At 43.5% G+C, this 18,289-nt stretch overlaps 2 protein-coding genes across 3 annotated transcripts in view; both read left to right on the top strand.

The window, feature by feature from the left end:
• LOC127418750 (uncharacterized) overlaps positions 1-18,289 on the top strand; it is a 61,770-nt gene that overhangs the window by 20,342 nt on the left and 23,139 nt on the right. The window lies entirely within an intron of this gene.
• LOC127418839 (cytochrome P450 2A4-like) lies at positions 1,515-17,636 on the top strand. Of its 2 annotated transcripts, XM_051659695.1 has the most exons (4): positions 1,515-2,654; positions 5,244-5,288; positions 15,767-15,954; positions 16,049-17,636. In XM_051659695.1, the coding sequence occupies exons 1-4, from the start codon at positions 2,567-2,569 to the stop codon at positions 16,247-16,249; spliced, it is 522 nt and encodes a 173-aa protein (XP_051515655.1). In that variant the 5' UTR covers positions 1,515-2,566; the 3' UTR covers positions 16,250-17,636. The 2 variants fall into 2 exon arrangements, with proteins under 2 accessions (XP_051515655.1, XP_051515656.1); XM_051659696.1 differs by lacking the exon at positions 5,244-5,288.

Raw genomic sequence — 18,289 nt, 5'->3', positions numbered from 1 at the left:
AAATTCATTATTTTCCTAAAAATTTTACAAACAATACCCCATAATGACAACGTGAAAGAAGTTCGTTTGAAATCTTTGCAAATTTATTAAAAATAAAAAAACGAAAAAAAATCACATGTACATAAGTATTCACAGCCTTTGCCATGACACTCAAAATTGAGCTCAGGTGCATCCTGTTTCCACTTATCATCCTTGAGATGTTTCTACAACTTGATTGGCGTCCACTTGTGGTAAATTCAGTTGATTGGACTTGATTTGGAAAGGCACACACCTGTCTATATAAGGTCCCACAGTTAACAGTGCATGTCAGAGCACAAACCAAGCCATGAAGTCCAAGGAATTGTCTGTAGACCTCCGAGACAGGATTGTATCGAGGCACAGATCTGGGGAAGGGTACAGAAATATTTCTGCAGCATTGAAGGTCCCAATGAGCACAGTGGCCTCCATCATCCGTAAATGGAAGAAGTTTGGAACCACCAGGACTCTTCCTAGAGCTGACCGCCTGGCCAAACTGAGCGATTGGGGGAGAAGGGCCTTAGTCAGTGAGGTGACCAAGAACCCGATGGTCACACTGACAGAGCTCCAGCATTTCTCTGTGGAGAGAGGAGAACCTTCCAGAAGAACAACCATCTCTGCAGCACTCCACCAATCAGGCCTGTATGGTAGAGTGGCCAGACAGAAGCCACTCCTCAGTAAAAGGCACATGACAGCGCGCCTGGCGTTTGCCAGAAGGCACCTGAAGGACTCCCAGACCATGAGAAACAAAGATTGAACTCTTTGGCCTGAATGGCAAGCGTCATATCTGGAGGAAACCAGGCACCGCTCATCACCTGCCAATACCATCCCTACAGTGAAGCATGGTGGTGGCAGCATCATGCTGTGGGGATGTTTTTCAGCAGTAGGAACTGGGAGACTAGTCAGGATCGAGGGAATGATGAATGCAGCAATGTACAGAGACATCCTTGATGAAAACCTGCTCCAGAGCGCTCTGGACCTCAGACCGGGGCGAAGGTTCATCTTCCAACAGGACAACGACCCTAAGCACACAGCCAAGATAACAAAGGAGTGGCTACAGGACAACTCTGTGAATGTCCTTGAGTGGCCCAGCCAGAGCCCAGACTTGAACCCAATTGAACATCTCTGGAGAGATCTGAAAATGGCTGTGCACTGACGCTCCCAATCCAACCTGATGGAGCTTGAGAGGTCCTGCAAAGAAGAATGGGAGAAACAGCCCAAAAATAGGTGTGCCAAGCTTATAGCATCATACTCAAAAAGACTTGAGGCTGTAATTGGTGCCAAAGGTGCTTCAACAAAGTATTGAGCAAAGACTGTGAATACTTATGTACATGTGTTTTTTTTTTTTTTTTTAACGTTTTTTTATTTTTAATACATTTGCAAAGATTTCAAACAAACTTCTCTCACGTTGTCATTATGGGGTATTGTTTGTAGAATTTTGAGGAAAATAATGAATTTAATCCATTTTGGAATAAGGCTGTAACATAACAAAATGTGGAAAAAGTGAAGCACTGTGATACTTTCCGGATGCATTGTATATATAAGTTTGTATAAATTTCTAATCTGTCTATTTAGCATTATTTATTTAATATATAATCATAAAAGAGATAGAGAATATAAATTACTTTTCATGTATGAATTTTATTGTGTATCGAATATATAATTATTTCTAAATACTTTCATAGAAAACAATATTTACACTTACATTTATTCATTTGGCAGACGCTTTTATCCAAAGCGACTTACAAGAGAGATATAAACGTGTGTGTGTGTATACACACATTATTTATATATATATATATATATATATATATATATATATATATATATATATATATATGAGAGAGAGAGAGAGAGAGACAGATATATACATATATAAGTTTGTATACATTTCTAATCTGTCTATCCATCCATCATCTGTCTATCTATACTGGTCCCTTTCTATTTTCTTATATTGCTCTATACTTTCAAAGATTAGAAGTTATGTCAGTTATGTTATACAATACTGTACGTCATTGCAAAATTCGCTCTTGTGTCGGTCATGCATCATCATGTAACAATAACAGAAAAGTTGTTTCAAAAGCTGTAGAATAAGACATGCCCTGACATTTCCTTAATCTTACACAAGCTCCATAAAAGGTCACCCAAGTAAACGAGAAGTTCTTCGCAACTTGTTATTAATTAAAAATGACATCTATAAGAAGATGGACATCAAATAATGTAGAATGAATAAAAAAGGAAAGACAATTCTCTAAATGCTCTTATACATGTTTTAAGAAAATAATATTAATGATTGTATGGATATTATTTGATGAAGTGAAATGTTTTATGCAACATGCAGCATAAAACCAAAAGAATTGCATGATCTCTGAACTACTTCACTGATGTAACATCTACTGGTTCGATGTTCATTCTCAAGACCTTTCAGTGTTTGATTGGAGGGCCTTCAGAAGAGCTGTTACCAAACAAAACCTGATTGGAGAAGTTCACTGCCACTCCTTGAGCAAACTCTCATTGTGTAAATGCATAACAGTATTAAAGTGGAGCTCACATGGCTCACAAGAAGCGAGCGTGGAATTTTCAAGCTCAGTGCATTGAGAAGCCGAATAAAGATGCCTGGATCTCCACTGTAATAGAGAGTAAGTTTTCTCTCTTTTTTTAAATCTCAAATTAGAGTCTACATTATTCTTCAGGCTGTGAAAAACTTTGGCACAAGGCAACATGAAACATACTGTATGTTTATGTGTGAAAGAGAGTGTGTGGTTACATGCTTGTTCTGTGAGAATATAGTTCCCAACTAGTTGACCAACACATTGTTGGTGCCAGACGGACTGGTTTGAGAATTTCTGTAACTGCTGATCTCCTGGGATTTTTACACACAACAGTCTCTAGAATTTATTCAGAATAGTCCCAAAAACAAAAAACATCCAGTGAGGGGCAGTTCTGTGGACGAAAATGCCTTGTTGATTAGAGAAGTCAACTTAGAATGGCCAGACTGGTTTGAACTGACAAAGTCTACGGTAACTCAGATAACCGCTCTGTACAATTGTGGTGAGCATTCTGAGATGCGGTTGGCGCTGTTTTGGTGGCACAAGCGGGACCTACACAATATTAGGCAGGTGGTTTTAATGTTGTGGCTAATCGGTGTATGAGCTTATTGACAGGCACCAAGAATGAGCAGACTGTTTGGTTTGTCTCTGATTGTGAAGGAAAATTCTATTTTAAAAGTAACTATAGTACTTTTAAAATGTTCCTTAAAGTTCATGAATTTATTTAGATATTTGCTGTTGATATGTGATGTTACATTGCAATGGGTTCAAAACTGGTTTCAAACACTGATTTCTTTACAAAAACTTTTGAGCCCATAACCATCAGTTTCAAACCATTCCACAGCAAGATGAGCAAATGGATGTGATTTAGCTCAAACAGGAAACATTGCCATGATTTTGTGGTAGCCATTCAATCAAAGATCACAAGTGCGAGAGATCGCAATTAGCCCCCTCAAAATTAAAGATAGATGAGCTTCTAACTGAACTGACCATCCTGCTTCTCCCCAAAAAATCTGTCTGATTTCTGTCCCACATAGTGCTACAGTATAGGATCTTGCCTTGTAACTTATTGCAAAAAAAAAAAACCCTTAAAATACTGTTAAGTTTGGCAGGCATTTAGGTCATTACCTCTGCATATCTCTCATGTGATGCACAAACACTTGAAAATGAAAATTCATAACCAGCAGCAGGACTGCATACAAGGTCAAGGGTGTAATTTCATTTCTTGGTGCTAATGGCTTTTTCAGATATGGACTTGACATGTGAGACCTGAATATCAATTAGCTGTATCTTCCACTGTCCTAGTTTTGCATACAGTATCTGAAAAATTCACACTTAAAGGGATAGTTTACCCAAACATTACGATTCTGTCATTGTTTATTCACACTCATATAATTCCAAACCCATAATACTTTCTTTCTTTTGGTAGAAAGATGGTAGATGAGGAATATTAGGGACTGACAGCCTCAGTCACCATTCACTTTTATTTATGTTTTGGTTTCTTTTGTATCCGCAAGAATGGCTTCAGTGTTGCAGGCTTTATCACACCTGATGGACCAGTGGATGGATGTACAAGTGTAAAAAGGGATCATTCTCTATCCGTTCCGGAGTGGAACTTCAATAAATTGCCCTTGAAGGTCTCTGCGTTGTTCTGTCTTTTCTGAGCGCTGAAGTAAAGCAATTATTGTTAATTCACACATTTGATTCCGTTATTCACTTTATCTGACTCCAATTTTATATTAATCTGACTCCAATTTTAAGTTGACCTCTAATTTATATTTAAGCTCTAATTAATTTCTGATCATTCTTTTAATTTAACATTTTTAGGTTATTGATTACTCTAAATCCCCTTCTATTCATTGTCCTTTTGATCTTTGGAGACTTACGCTGGCCGTTATTAAATTACGTAAACCTCCCGAAAATGGATAGCCAGTTCCGTTCTTAGTCAGTGGTTGTAGGGTTAACTAATATCGTCTGGTTTGGTTTGTCTCATAACCAGACGATATTGCCGCTTAGTCACGTACATACAACTTGCTAAGACGGGCGGTGAGCAGTGACTGAGAGTCTTTAAATGGTTTCCTCCTATATTAAAGCTCCAGTAATGATTTCAGAGGAATTCAGAATAAATCAAATAATAACAATTTATTTGTCAGGTAGGATATAAAACATTGATGCAGAAATTCAAATCAAAGCCAATTTCACATGATCAGAATAAACAAGCATTACTAAAAATAAAAGACAAGTCAAAGAAACATAACTGACAAAACTACATGCAGCGGTACAGCATGGGAGATCTGCTTACAGATCCCCCGAGCTTCCTGCCAGCTTTCCTTAAATATCTAGACAGAATAAACATTGTGTACCAAATGGTATTATCCTTTGAACAATGAGAATTTGGGGGTGAATGGGTTCTTGACTTCCTGGGGTTTAACCTTGTTAACATACAGGAGATAATTTCAATTGTAGGTCAAGGAGGGGGATAGACCTCCAGAATTATGCAGTATTTGGCAAAGACCTTATAACTTTGTTACCATTAGTTTTATCAACATGGGAAAGAGGCCATTATACCAGTCGCACAGAGACCTCTTAAATGATATCAAACACATACGGTTGCATTCTTTGTTTTCATGGTATTTGTTATATTTTACATATAAATCTTGTGTCTTTGTGTTGGTCCAGAGCTGCTGAAGGGGAGAAGGGGGAGAGAGAAGAGGGGGCAGCAAGGTGATTTGCAATTTATCACACTGTGGTGATATTCAGGTGAAGATATGTATTCATCAACCTGTTACACGTCCAGCATGATCGTACAGGCCTACGGAATCCAGTTCTGTCGATAGTTACATATATTTCTTCACTATAAACCACAGATATCCCTTAATAATAACTTTTATAAACATTATTAGATTATATAATGCTTAACAGATTATTTAAACCGCAGCGCTGCCCATTATTGCCATTGAAAGCTGTTGCTTTGAAGAACCCAGAAACGCTGTTGCCTGCGTTGTGATGTCACATTTCATCAATAGAAAACACTTTCACCATCCAATCAGTTCCAAAAGAATAAAATCAAGTCCCTGCCTACTTTCTCTCTCTCTCTCTCTCTCTCTCTCTCTCTCTCTCTCATTAAAAATAGTTTTTCCCATAAAAAAATATGTCACGTTATAGAAGCTGCTTTTCATGGCCAAGTATCCAGAAGTGCAAGGTGTGATGTCAATACTCATTTCCTATTGCTTGTTCTCGGTAAAAATGAGGTTGGATTTAGTGGTCGACTGATTACCGAAAACTAAGGTGGTGGAAAAGGCTGATAGCCGATTATTTGGCTGATAAAACCCATAGAATATATAGAATGTAAAAACATCTTTGTCTTTTCTTACTATGCCAAGCACCGATTTAGATGCTAAAGAGCCCAAAATTAATAAAATCCCAGATGCAGTTTAATGTTCAACCAAAATCCCAATAATAACCAGAAAAATGAAGATTTTGTGAATAACATGAGACTATGAAACCTATAATCAACCCCGAAACACACCAGGGACTCTAATTTTGCAATGATAGAGACTTAGCTCCATAACAATGTTTTTTTTTTATTTTTTCTTTTATATTTACCAAATTAAGCTTTTTATAGCCCATATAAATTCACCAGATAAGGGGTTTTGTATATATCTATTTTCACCAGATCAGGTTTAATGAGGAAACAGGTTTATTATTATTCATAACATACACTGTATTGCCAAAAGTATTCGCTCATCTGCCTTTAGACGCATATGAACTTAAGTGACATCCCATTCTTAATCCATAGGGTTTAATATGACGTTGGCCCACCCTTTGCAGCTATAACAGCTTCAACTCTTCTGGGAAGGCTTTCCACAAGGTTTAGGAGTGTGTTTATGGGAATTTTTGACCATTCTTCCAGAAGCGCATTTGTGAGGTCAGACACTGATGTTGGACGAGAAGGCCTGGCTTGCAGTCTTCGCTCTAATTCATCCCAAAGGTGCTCTATCGGGTTGAGGTCAGGACTCTGTGCAGGCCAGTCAAATTCTTCCACACCAAACTCGCTCATCCATGTCATTATGGACCTTGCTTTGTGCACTGGTGCGCAGTCATGTTGGAACAGGAAGGGGCCATCCCCAAACTGTTCCTACAAAGTTGGGAGCATGGAATTGTCCAAAATCTCTTGGTATGCTGAAGCATTCAGAGTTCCTTTCACTGGAACTAAGGGGCCAAGCCCAGCTCCTGAAAAACAACCCCACACCATAATCCCCCCTCCACCAAATTTCACAGTTGGCACAGTGCAGTCAGAAAAGTACTGTTCTCCTGGCAACCGCCAAACCCAGACTCGTCCATCAGATTGCCAGATGGAGAAGCGTGATTCGTCACTCCAGAGAACGCGTCTCCACTGCTCTAGAGTCCAGTGGCGGCGTGCTTTACACCACTGCATCTGACGCTTTGCATTGCACTTGGTGATGTATGGCTTGGATGCAGCTGCTAGGCCATGGAAACCCATTCCATGAAGCTCTCTACGCACTGTTCTTGAGTTAATCTGAAGGCCACATGAACTTTGGAGGTCTGTAGCGATTGACTCTGCAGAAAGTTGGCGACCTCTGCGCACTATGCGCCTCAGCATCCGCTGACCCCGCTCTGTCATTTTACGTGGCCTTACGAGTTGCTGTCATTCCCAATCGCTTCCACTTTGTTATAATACCACTGACAGTTGACTGTGGAATATTTAGTAGCGAGGAAATTTCACGACTGGACTTGTTGCACAGGTGGCATCCTATCACAGTACCATGCTGGAATTCACTGAGCTCCTGAGAGTGGCCCATTCTTTCACAAATGTTTGTAGAAGCAGTCTGCATGCCTAGGTGCTTCACTTTATACACCTGTGGCCATGGAAGTGATTGGAACACCTGAATTCAATTATTTGGATGGGTGAGCGAATACTTTTGGCAATATAGTGTATGAAGTTAGAGATACAATGAACGGGGCACATTTCCATTTAGTCACATTTTTCTTTGCATGCCTTCGATTCAATTTAGAATACTTGATTTACCTTTTCAAAATATGCATTGAAGCAGTAGTGTAGTCTAGGACATACGCAGGCATAAGGCATATGCCCACCTATCTTTATTAAGATTTTGTGTATGCCCACCTAAAATAACTGGTGACACGTATGGCCGCCAGAACAACAAGTAGGCTTTTGACCCAGAACTTTCACCTATGCGATGCCGCAGCACTGTTGATTGAATTGTGTTTCCCTATCTGTCACTCACTCGACATTGTGTCGACGTAGTGACACTAGGGGTCTTGGGAGCCCGAGACACCTCTGGTCTTTGATAAAAGGCCAATGAAAATTGGCGAGTGGTATTTGCATGCCACTCCCCCGGACATACGGGCATAAAAGGAGCTTGTATGCAACCACTCATTCAGATTTTCTCTTCGGAGCTGAACGGTCATGCTCACTGAGCTGAATACTACTGTTCATTCACCTCTGCTGGATCTGACGGCGCATTTCAGTGGCTTCTCCCCCCTCTGCACTGGTGCACTGTAGAGAATGCCCCTGGGCGCTTCGGCAGAAGTAAAAAGAATATATTTCTCTAAAAGAGTATATTTCTCTAAAAGAGTGGCATACACGGAACGTCTTTTTAAAGACGCGTCTTTCTAAAGATGCTTTTCCGATTTTGTGTTATTCCTGGTTGCGCTCATTATCTCTCACCTTCTGACGGTCACGATCACTGTCTTTCATGTCTGGGCACTGCTCACGTGGAGACAGCGTTCGTGGATGGTCATGTTCTCATTGCAAGGATATGTCCATGGCAACGTTGCGGTCGCGGCTCGCCTTCGTAAGAAAGCAAGCCACCCAAGAGGCTCCCCGCTTCGGTCCTTTTACCCACGAGTATGAGGCCAGCGTGGCTAGCACTGGGGGCGATTTGGGGACCCCAATGGGACCGCCTCCGCCGGGTATCCCCCCGCGGACCTCCCATTCCCCAGCATGCTCGTCTGCCCCGATCGGGCTTCTGGATGAGTCCACCGACTTGTCTCATGGCGAGTTCGACCTCTTATTCGGAGCCCGCGAAAGTGATGAGTGCAGCATCAGAGAGCGGGCTCGTCTAGTCGGAAGCCTCAGCTGGGCTCCTCCTTTCGGGGATGATTGCCCAGTCACAGGCTTTCCCGGGCAGCCGCGAGCGTCAGCTAGAGTGGAACCCTCTGCTCTCCCTGAACCCTTGTGGCTCAGTGATTGGTTCCTGGGCTCACGGCGCCACTCAAAGCCACGCCCTGCCCCCGTTCCTTTCTTCCTGGAAGTGCATGAAGAGCTGACAAGGTCGCTGGAGGCACTTTTTACTGCCCGGTCCAGATCTTTTCAGCTTCCCCGCCCTCACTACCCTCGATGGTGGGGCGGCCAAGGGCTATTCGGCAATCCCCCGGTGGATAAAGGTGCTTGTGGTGCACCTATGCCCGCAGAGCGCCGCCACCTGGCGTGGGTGCCCAAAGCCCCCGTCCAAGGCCTGTAGGTTTACGTCATCTCTGATGGCCAAGGCCTATGGTGCCGCTGGACAAGCCGCCTCCGCCCTGCATGTCATGGCTCTCCTGCAAGTCCGCCAAGGCGCTAAAGGATCTGCACGAGGGTAGTTCCACCCCAGGATTGATGCAGGAACTGCGCTCGGCGACCGACCTCGCTCTCTGAGCGACGGAGGTCACGGCGAGGTCTCTCGGGCGGATGATGGCCACACTAGTGGTCCAGGAGTGCTACCTTTGGCTCAACCTGGTCGAGATGGGCGAGGCAGACAAGACACGGTTCCTTGCTGCCCCCATTTCCCAGGTGGGCCTATTTGGCGACACCGAGAACTTTGCCCAGCAGTTCTCGATGGTGGAGCAGTAGACAGATGCTAGCCGGCATATCCTGCCCCGGCGCGGCTCAAGATCCCGCACCCCGTCTACTCATCGCCAAGGGCGTCCCCCTGCGGTGACTGCACCGGCTCCGCCACAGCCTGCCCCTTCATCCTGGCCCTGGTGTGGAGCCCACCGCAGGAAGCAGATGCCACCCGTCTCGCGGCCGCCCAGAACCCTTGAAAGGCTTCAAAGCGCCCTTGAGACGGGCGACCCAGGGACAACGAAACCCGCTGCTCTGGAGCTGGTAAGCAGATCTCTCCATCTTTTTGTTACATTTTGCATTTAATTGCGCTGCATGCCCAAGTGGCTGCAGTACTCAAGAGCTCAGCAAGAGTGGTTTCCTTGTCCCTGGATCACGTATCCAGTGTGCACGGCTGTCATCATGACCACCGTCCACCACTCTATTTGGCAGGTTTGGCGCTCCAGCGGTGGTTTCCCGCCCCTGAGCGCCCAGCTGTGGCACAAATCCGCCCCCGATGTGAGAGTCTCCACAGGTCACGAGGACAGGCCTCTTCCTTCCCCGTCCCAGGCTATTCCGGGGGTGGTCACAAGGAGCCAGGTAAGTGCTTCGATATCCTTAGACTCAGCACGGCCACGACGTGGTGTGGCACCTCGAGCTCCGCCCCGCCGAGAGGCCCCACCTGCCGGTACGTCCAATGACGTTGTCCCTTTGGTCCCCCTTGCGTGGAACTTGGACGCATGGCTTGTGTGACCTCTCATTTCTACGGGCAGGTGTTCCTCTAGAACTGGTCTCCAGGTGCGTCATGGTCACGACAGACGCCTCCAAAACGGGCTGGGGTGCTGTTTGCAACGGGCACGCAGCCGCCGGCCTCTGGACGGGTCCGCGACTGCATTGGCACATCAACTGCCTCGAGTTGTTGGCAATTCTGCTCGCCCTGTGGAGGTTTCGGCCGTTGATCCAGGGCAAGCACATGTTAGTTCAGACAGACAACATGACAGTGGTAGCATATGTCAACCGCCAAGGTGGTCTGCGCTCTCATATGTCACAACTCGCCCACCGTCTCCTCCTCTGGAGTCAGCAGCACTTCAAGTCGCTGCAAGCCACTCACATCCAAGGCAACCTCAACATTACAGCGGACACGCTGTCACGACAGGTTACCCTCAGGGGAGAGTGGAGGCTCCACCCTCAGGTGGTCCAGCTGATTTGGAGTCAGTTCGACAGGCACAGGTGCACCTGTTTGCCTCCCAAGAATCCTCCCCACTGCCCGCTCTGGTACGCCCTGACCGAGGCCCCCCTCGGCATAGACGCGCTGGCACACAGCTGGCCCCCTGGCATGTGCAAATATGCGTTTCCCCCAGTGAGCCTGCTTGCACAGACCCTGTGCAAGGTCAGGGAGCACGAGGAGCAGGTCGTCCTGGTAGCACCCTACTGGCCGACCCAGACATGGTGCTCGGACCTCACGCTCCTCGCGACAGCTCCCCCCTGGCGAAATCCCCTGAGGAAGGACCTTCTTTCTCAGGGACGTGGCACCATCTGGCACCCGCACACAGACCTCTGGAATCTCCATGTCTGGCCCCTGGATGGGACGTGGAAGACCTAAGCGGTCTACCACCTGCAGTGGTAGACACGATCACTCAGGCCAGGGCCCCCTCTACAAGGTGCCTGTATGCCTTTTAAGTGGCGTCTGTTTGCTAAGTGGTGTTCTTCCCATCGGGAAGACCCCCAGAGATGTGCAGTCGGATCAGTGCTTTCCTTCCTGCAGGAGAGGTTGGAAGGGAGGCTGTCCCCTTCCACCTTGAAGGTGTGCGTTGCCGCCATAGCAGCACACCACGATGCAGTTGACGGTAAGTCCTTAGGGAAGCACGACCTGATCATCAGGTTACTAAGAGGTGCCAGGAGGCTGAATCCCTCCAGACCGTGACTTGTTCCCTCATCAGACCTCTCTGTAGTTCTTCAGGGTTTACAGAGAGCCCCCTTTGAGCCTTTGCAGTCAGCCGAGCTTAAGGCACTCTCCTTGTAGACTGCCCTCCTGACTGCCCTTACTTCCATCAAGAGGGTAGGTGACCTGCAAGCGTTATCTGTCAGCGAATCGTGCCTGGAGTTCAGTCCAGGTTACTCTCATGTGATCCTGAGACCCTGACCAGGCTATGTGCCCAAGGTTCCCACCAACCCTTTAGGGACCAGGTGGTGAACTTGCAAGCGCTGCCCCAGGAGGAGGCAGACCCAGCCCTGTCGTCGCTGTGTCCGGTGCGCGCTTTACGCATCTATTTGGATCGCACGCAGAGCTTTAGAATCTCTGAGCAGTTCTTTGTCTGCTTTGGTGCACAGCGGAAAGGAAGCACTGTCTCCAAGCAGAGGATCGGCCACTAGCTCACTGACGCCATAACTATGGCATATGTTGCCTAGGACATGCCGCCCCCGGTAGGGCTACAAGCCCATTCTACCAGGGGTGTAGCGGCTCCCTGGGCCCTGGCCTAACAGACATTTGCAAAGCAGTGGGCTGGGCAACACCCAACACCTGTGCAAGGTTCTACAACCTCCGGGTGGAACCGGTTTCGTCCCAGGTAGTGGCACGCAACACAAGCGGATAAGCCCAGGATAGCTGGCTGGGTGTATCGCTTGCACATAGCGCTTTCCACCTCCCTTGGAGCTGAAGACATGCGCCATTAATTCCCAGTAGTGTTCACAAACTTTGTTCCCTGGTTGACTTCCTCCGAGCCCTGTGGCAGTCGAGTTTTCAGAGAGACTCGCTGCCGGCCCAGTACACGCGCTAACTAAGAGCCCTGTTCTGGGGTAGGTGCTCCGCAGGGTTCCCTGTAAGGCTAACTCCATGCGATTATATATCTTCCGCTAATTCGTTTCCCTGTTGGCAAACTGCATCTTCCTTGGGTAGAGCCCCTCTACCCCAGTCTCCATGTTTGTAGTAACTCCTCCCCCATTGGGCAGGATCTACCTTGAAGACTCCCCACATGGTTGGAAAGAGAGTGTATTTTTCCACTTGAATACCCCCCCCCCCTTTGGGTGAGGTGTGGTCTCCGCGGTGTCTTCCCCTTGGAAGGGACACCCACGACTAGACCTGGCGGCCCAGTCAGATAATCCTGGTTCTTTTTTAGGGAGTGGAAAAAGAGAAGGGGAAAAGAGGCCACGACTGGGTTAAGCCTGTCTCTATCTTTGGGTAGTCGACTTGTCCCCAAAAAGGGCCGTTCGACACTCATAACTATGTTGGGGGAGGTTACGTGTCGACCTGGTGTGCTGGCTATGAGGCACACAGCAGTCTGCCCACCACACACCGCCAGTTCACGTAACACAGTTCAGCCAGTTGTGGCGTTTCGTATAGGGACCCCTAGTGTCACTACATCGATACAACGTCGAGTGAGTGACAGATAGGGAACATCATGGTTACTTGTGTAACCTCCGTTCCCTGATGGAGGGAACGAGACATTGTGTCCCTCCTGCCACAATGCTGAACTACCCGCTGAAATGGCCAGACCTTGAGTCGCCGGACTCGGCGACTCAAGATGGCGCCGAGTATGGCTGCTGCGTTGCAAGCTCCGACGCGTATTGTATACTGTACAGTGTATGTTATTATTTGTATATTGTTGAGTGTAATTATGTGTACATCAGTTGTTTAAATTGTGTTGTGTTAATTTGATGTTATTGTAAATTGGTACTGTCTCATCACTGTCACGACTGCTATGTTGATCGGAACTGCACCCAAGAATTTCACACACCATTGCACTTGTGTATATGTCTGTGTGACAATAAAGTGATTTGATTTGATTTGATTTTGATTTGATTATATCGGCTCCTCAGCATAAAACCTGAATGAGTGGTTGCATACCAGCTCCTTTTATACCCGTATGTCCGGGGGATGCAAATACCACTCGCCAATTTTCATTGGCCTTTTATCAAAGACCAGAGGTGTCTCGGGCTCCCAAAAGTGACCCCTAGTGTCGCTACATCGACACAACGTCTCGTTCCCTCCATCAGGGAACAGAGGTTACACAAGTAACCATGACGTTTTTATTTTAGTGTACAGAGATTCTCTCTAAACATGCAAGGAGCTGTGTGAGTGCAACTGATGGCAGTGGCAAGACAGACAGTCTGACTAAGTTGATCCACCAATCAGAACGTAAATTTCAGATGCGATTGGATATTTGCTAACCAATAATATTTCCGTTTCAGTAAGAGAGCATCTAATGCTGATGCACAAGCATCCCTGAAGTAACCATAATTTGCGCTGTAAATTTATTTCCCTGCTAAACATAAATATATACATTTAAATTTAATGTATGCAATTAAATTTTGTGAAAATACTGCATGTTTTTGCACAAGTGGTAGTTTTTGATGCTCTTTGCAGATGCTGGACAACTGTGTATTTGTTTACCTTATTTATTTTAATTTTTTGCCTTTTTCTGCTGTCGGTGGTGCCTTGTTCTTGTGATATCAAATCATTTCAATTTATATTTCTAAGTAGGAAAACAATTTCACTGTACACCGAAAATCACATTATAGTACACAAATAAAACAAATAACCATGAATTCTTATGTAGGCTATGTATGTTAATACTAGATAACGTGTTAACGTGAACATTACTACACTCATATTAGCTATACAATGCTTAACAGTTTATTTATGCATTTGTTTATTAATTAGAGTAATTATAAAGTATTAACCATTTCTATAGTAGTCTAATGAAAGGAACATTATGACACCTATTAAGTTAAATACATATTTAAGATCAAGTTACCATACCGTTGTTCTTAGCAGTGTACTGTACACCATGCCAGCAAGAAACTTACCCTGATATACATTTTCATGTTCATGTGGGACTATAATTACAACAGCCAATATTTCAAATGTTTTTTTTTTATAGAAAACATATATTTCTTACACATATTACATATGTACTGTATATAAGTGTAAGTGGACACTACTACACAACTGCACTGAAAGATAAAAATGTGGATTAACATTGCAGAGTGACTATTTGCACCCAGGTGTAAATAGCATCTGCCACACAGTGCAATCATTTTCACCCCGATAGTCTGGTGAAACCACAGGAATATACAACAAACTAAACAATAGATGTCACAGCAGTGGCGTGGGGTGTAATGACTGTGAGAATGTGTTCTGTAGTCTTAGTGACCTCGGTTTGAATCCGCGTTTTGTCACACTCTTTTTCCCATCCGATTTCCTGTTTCCACTCTTGATATTTCCTTTAATACTACTAAATACAATAGATAAAAATGAATATACCTGTACATGTTGATTTCATCGCAGTGATTTGGTCATGGTGAATGTCAGGGAGTGCAGAGAAGGGTTTGATCCGGAGGCGTGGTTTGTCGATCACACTCTTCACTGCCGCAGCTCGGCATCGCTTGTGTGTAGGTTGCATCACTGTATTAATATAGTAATATTGTAGTAACCATGTTTTTTAGCAGAAACCAGAGTTTTCATGCAATTAACCATGGTGTTACTACAGTAATATGTTGTTAATGTAGTAACCATGGTTAATTTTGAGGTTACTGTAAATTAACAAAAAAATACCATGGTGAAACTGGTTACTGTGGTAAAACCAAGGTTATATTTTCTAAGTTAAAGTTAGGGTTAGGTTTAGGGGTAGGGGTTAATGTAGTGTGTCTGTGGGACTCTAAAAAACACAATAAACACACTGCAGTACTGTATATACTGTATATAAGTATTTAAATATGGGTCAAATAGTATCTGGCACTATTTGGACCAGGGTGCAATTACTGTCTACCATTATTTGCATAAGGGTTGGGGTGCAAATAATATTTGCCACTATTTGCACTGGGGTGTAAATAGCATATACCATTATTTGCACCAGGGTGCAAATGGCATCTGCCTTAATATTGTCAATGATGAAAGATGTAGATACAGAAAATCACCATGTGATTTCACCTCTAGAGGCCGCTGTTACACTGTAAACTATGCCGTTCTGACTGTAGAATCATCCAGCTCCAGCCATAGAGGAACATGAATGAATAATAGTAATAAAAACAGCTATAAGCACCGATTAATACGTAAAGCCAATATATCGGGATACCTCTTTCTAAAAAGAGGTAGTTCACCCAAAAATTTAAATTCTGTCATTATTTACTCACTCTCACATTGTTCCGAACCCCTTTGATTTCTTTCTTCTGTGGAACACAAAAGGAGATTTTAGGCAGAATGTTCAATAACCAATCACTTTTATTATATGTAAAAAAATGTGGTATTCCACTGAAGAAATCAAGTCATGCTGGTTTGGAACAACATAAGGGTGAATAAATGATGATTGAATGTTAATTTTTTGGGTTAACTATGCCTTTAACTGATTTACTTCAGAGAAAGTCCAGTCTGAAATTGATCTGGTGATAGGACAGACACGACAACCATCCTTGGACGACAGGATGCACATGCCGTACACCTATGCTGTGATCCATGCGATTCAGAGGTTTGCAAACATCGTGCCCTTTACACCTCCAAGAGTGGCCAACAAGGACACCACAGTGGCAGGATGTCTCATTCCCAAGGTCAATTACATTGTTATGTACATATGTATTGCTATTCAATTGCCATTTAGTTTGTGTTCATTGTCAGAACATCCCTGTGTTTGTGTTGTGACAGGGTGTAATGGTGATGCCCATGTTAAAGCCAATCCTGCAGGACAAGATTGAGTACATCACTCCACATGAATTCAACCCTGCATACTTTCTGGATGAAAATGGCAAATTTTTGAATAAGGATAATTTCATCCCTTTTTCGATAGGTACAGTATGTCATCACAAAGGATATCTAATATTGCCCATTTACTGTAATGTATATTAGAGGTCTGCACAACCAAGAAGCCTGAACTCAAGTCATAAAAGATATCCTCGATGTGTGTTAAACCTAAAAAATGTGGTCTTTGTTGGCAGAATACAGACACACTGTAGGTATGCATCAAATTCAGTGTTTGTGTAACATCCTGCCTACAGAGAAGCTTAAATGTGGTCAGTTTTTGAAGGCAGAAGATGTATCCATCTCTGCCAATGCAACATGATCGCATGGGAAATCGTTGTGTTAGTTTCTGAATTTTTCCACCAAGACTTAGACCCAAATGTTCCGAATTCCAAATATGCTGCCAATGTTCATGCCCTGAAAACTGACCACTGTTTTGGTCTCAGTACTTTTACCGTTAGGTTTAGAGTTTATGTTAGGACTATATTCATAATTTTTACTCAAATGTTGCAGAAAATCGGACATGCTGTATCTTTCACATCACATCCTGGAACTGTAGTTCCAGCTTCGGCCATTAATGGGCAAGAAAGACATTTATAAAAGTATAGACCGATTGTAACAGACAAAACCTGCAAACTCTTGTCGCCAATTTAACTGTGAGATCAGACTGGCCAGAGACTGTTTAGCTCGAGACGGAGCACTTGTATTAAAATGAATGGGAGAAACTGGAACGCCCATTATGGCTGTAGTAGAAAAGGAAGTCGTAAAAGAGTAAATCTGCTTTAAGATACAGAGATTGCCTCGAGAATGCGGATGTGCATTATTACAAAAATATATATTTTTATTGTGATCTGAGCTAAAGAAGTACAATTTATGATACCGTTGAATACTTTTAAATACTCCTCCTAGGTGATTCATGAGACTGTCACCACATGTAGACAACATTATGCCAAGACATCGAAGATGCTAAATTGCGAACATATTTTTAAATATCAAACGGTGTTGCCATGGCGATGCACTTAATTAATGGCAAAAAATAAGGAAACAGGAAGTGTCTTATATCTTCTGCATGCACTGTGTGATTTACATCAAAATTGAGTTGTATGTTTTTTTGGGGGGGCTATTCACATGGATGTGGCTATTTTGGGCCATGGTCATAGTGCTACCAACTGGCAGCAGATAGTGTGGCACTTACAACAGACTTTGAAATAGTCCTCATATATTTACCCAAATTATTTAGAATAATGGCAAATGGCAAATGCATGTGCCTTGCATTATTTTCCGAAAGCCACAAGGTGGAAATGGACCCATGGTGCTTGGGCCCATCATCCCTGCTTGCAGCTATATTTGTTTTTAGTATTTTTCAGAGTCGTCTTGTGTTATGCAATGAAAGTGAATGGTGACTGAGATTAACGTTTTGCCTCACACCTTCTTTTGTGTTCCAGGGACAAAAAGAAAGTCATATGGGTTTGGGTGATTAAATTATATATTGTAATGAGGTAAGAATTTTTTTTCTTTAAGACATTGGAATTGGATTGAAATGAATGAAAGATGTTTACTAGAAACCACTCGCCGAATTAAACATGCAACAGAATGAAATAATGTAATAAAGCATCATACTATTATTTTAAATGTTGACATGGAATAATGCCTACTGTTTTACAAACTTAAAAATAGTACGCCGCAAACAGTGTCAACTGCACAGCATTCAACAAGTAGTAAGCTAGTGTTCCAACCAAACATATTATTTACACCTTTGCCCCCAGAAGAGCCTGGATTTTTGTTGCCTGTATTTAACAAGGTGCTTGAAATATTCCTTAGAAATTCTTGTCCATTTTGTCTTGATAGCATCACACTGTTGCTCCACATTTGTTTGGCCACACATTCATGTTGCAATTACATGAATACTTATGTACATGTGATTTTTTTTTTTTTTTAATTTTTTTTTTTAATACATTTGCAAATATTTCAAACAAACTTCTTTCACATTGTCATTATGGGGTATTGTTTGTAGAATTTTGAGGAAAATAATGCATTAAATCCATTTTGGAATAAGGCTGTAACAAAACAAAATGTGGAAAAAGTGTAGCGTTGTGAATACTTTCCGGATGCACTGCATGTAGTTCTACTACAACATCCAAAGGTGGT

This window comes from Myxocyprinus asiaticus, chromosome 28 (genome assembly GCF_019703515.2).
Source record: "Myxocyprinus asiaticus isolate MX2 ecotype Aquarium Trade chromosome 28, UBuf_Myxa_2, whole genome shotgun sequence".
Lineage (NCBI taxonomy): Eukaryota > Metazoa > Chordata > Actinopteri > Cypriniformes > Catostomidae > Myxocyprinus > Myxocyprinus asiaticus.
Note: the sequence above shows the minus strand (reverse complement) of the source record. Positions and strands in the feature narration are given on the sequence as shown.

What these genes read in the sequence shown, in the direction of transcription:
- LOC127418839 (XM_051659695.1), top strand. Translation starts at nt 2,567, where the DNA reads ATGGCTCACAAGAAGCGAGCGTGGAATTTTCAAGCTCAGTGCATTGAG. An exon ending in GATCTCCACTGTAATAGAGA is followed by an intron (nt 2,655 to 5,243) that starts GTAAGTTTTCTC and finishes GTGTTGGTCCAG; the next exon opens with AGCTGCTGAAGGGGAGAAGG. An exon ending in AGAGAAGAGGGGGCAGCAAG is followed by an intron (nt 5,289 to 15,766) that starts GTGATTTGCAAT and finishes GATTTACTTCAG; the next exon opens with AGAAAGTCCAGTCTGAAATT.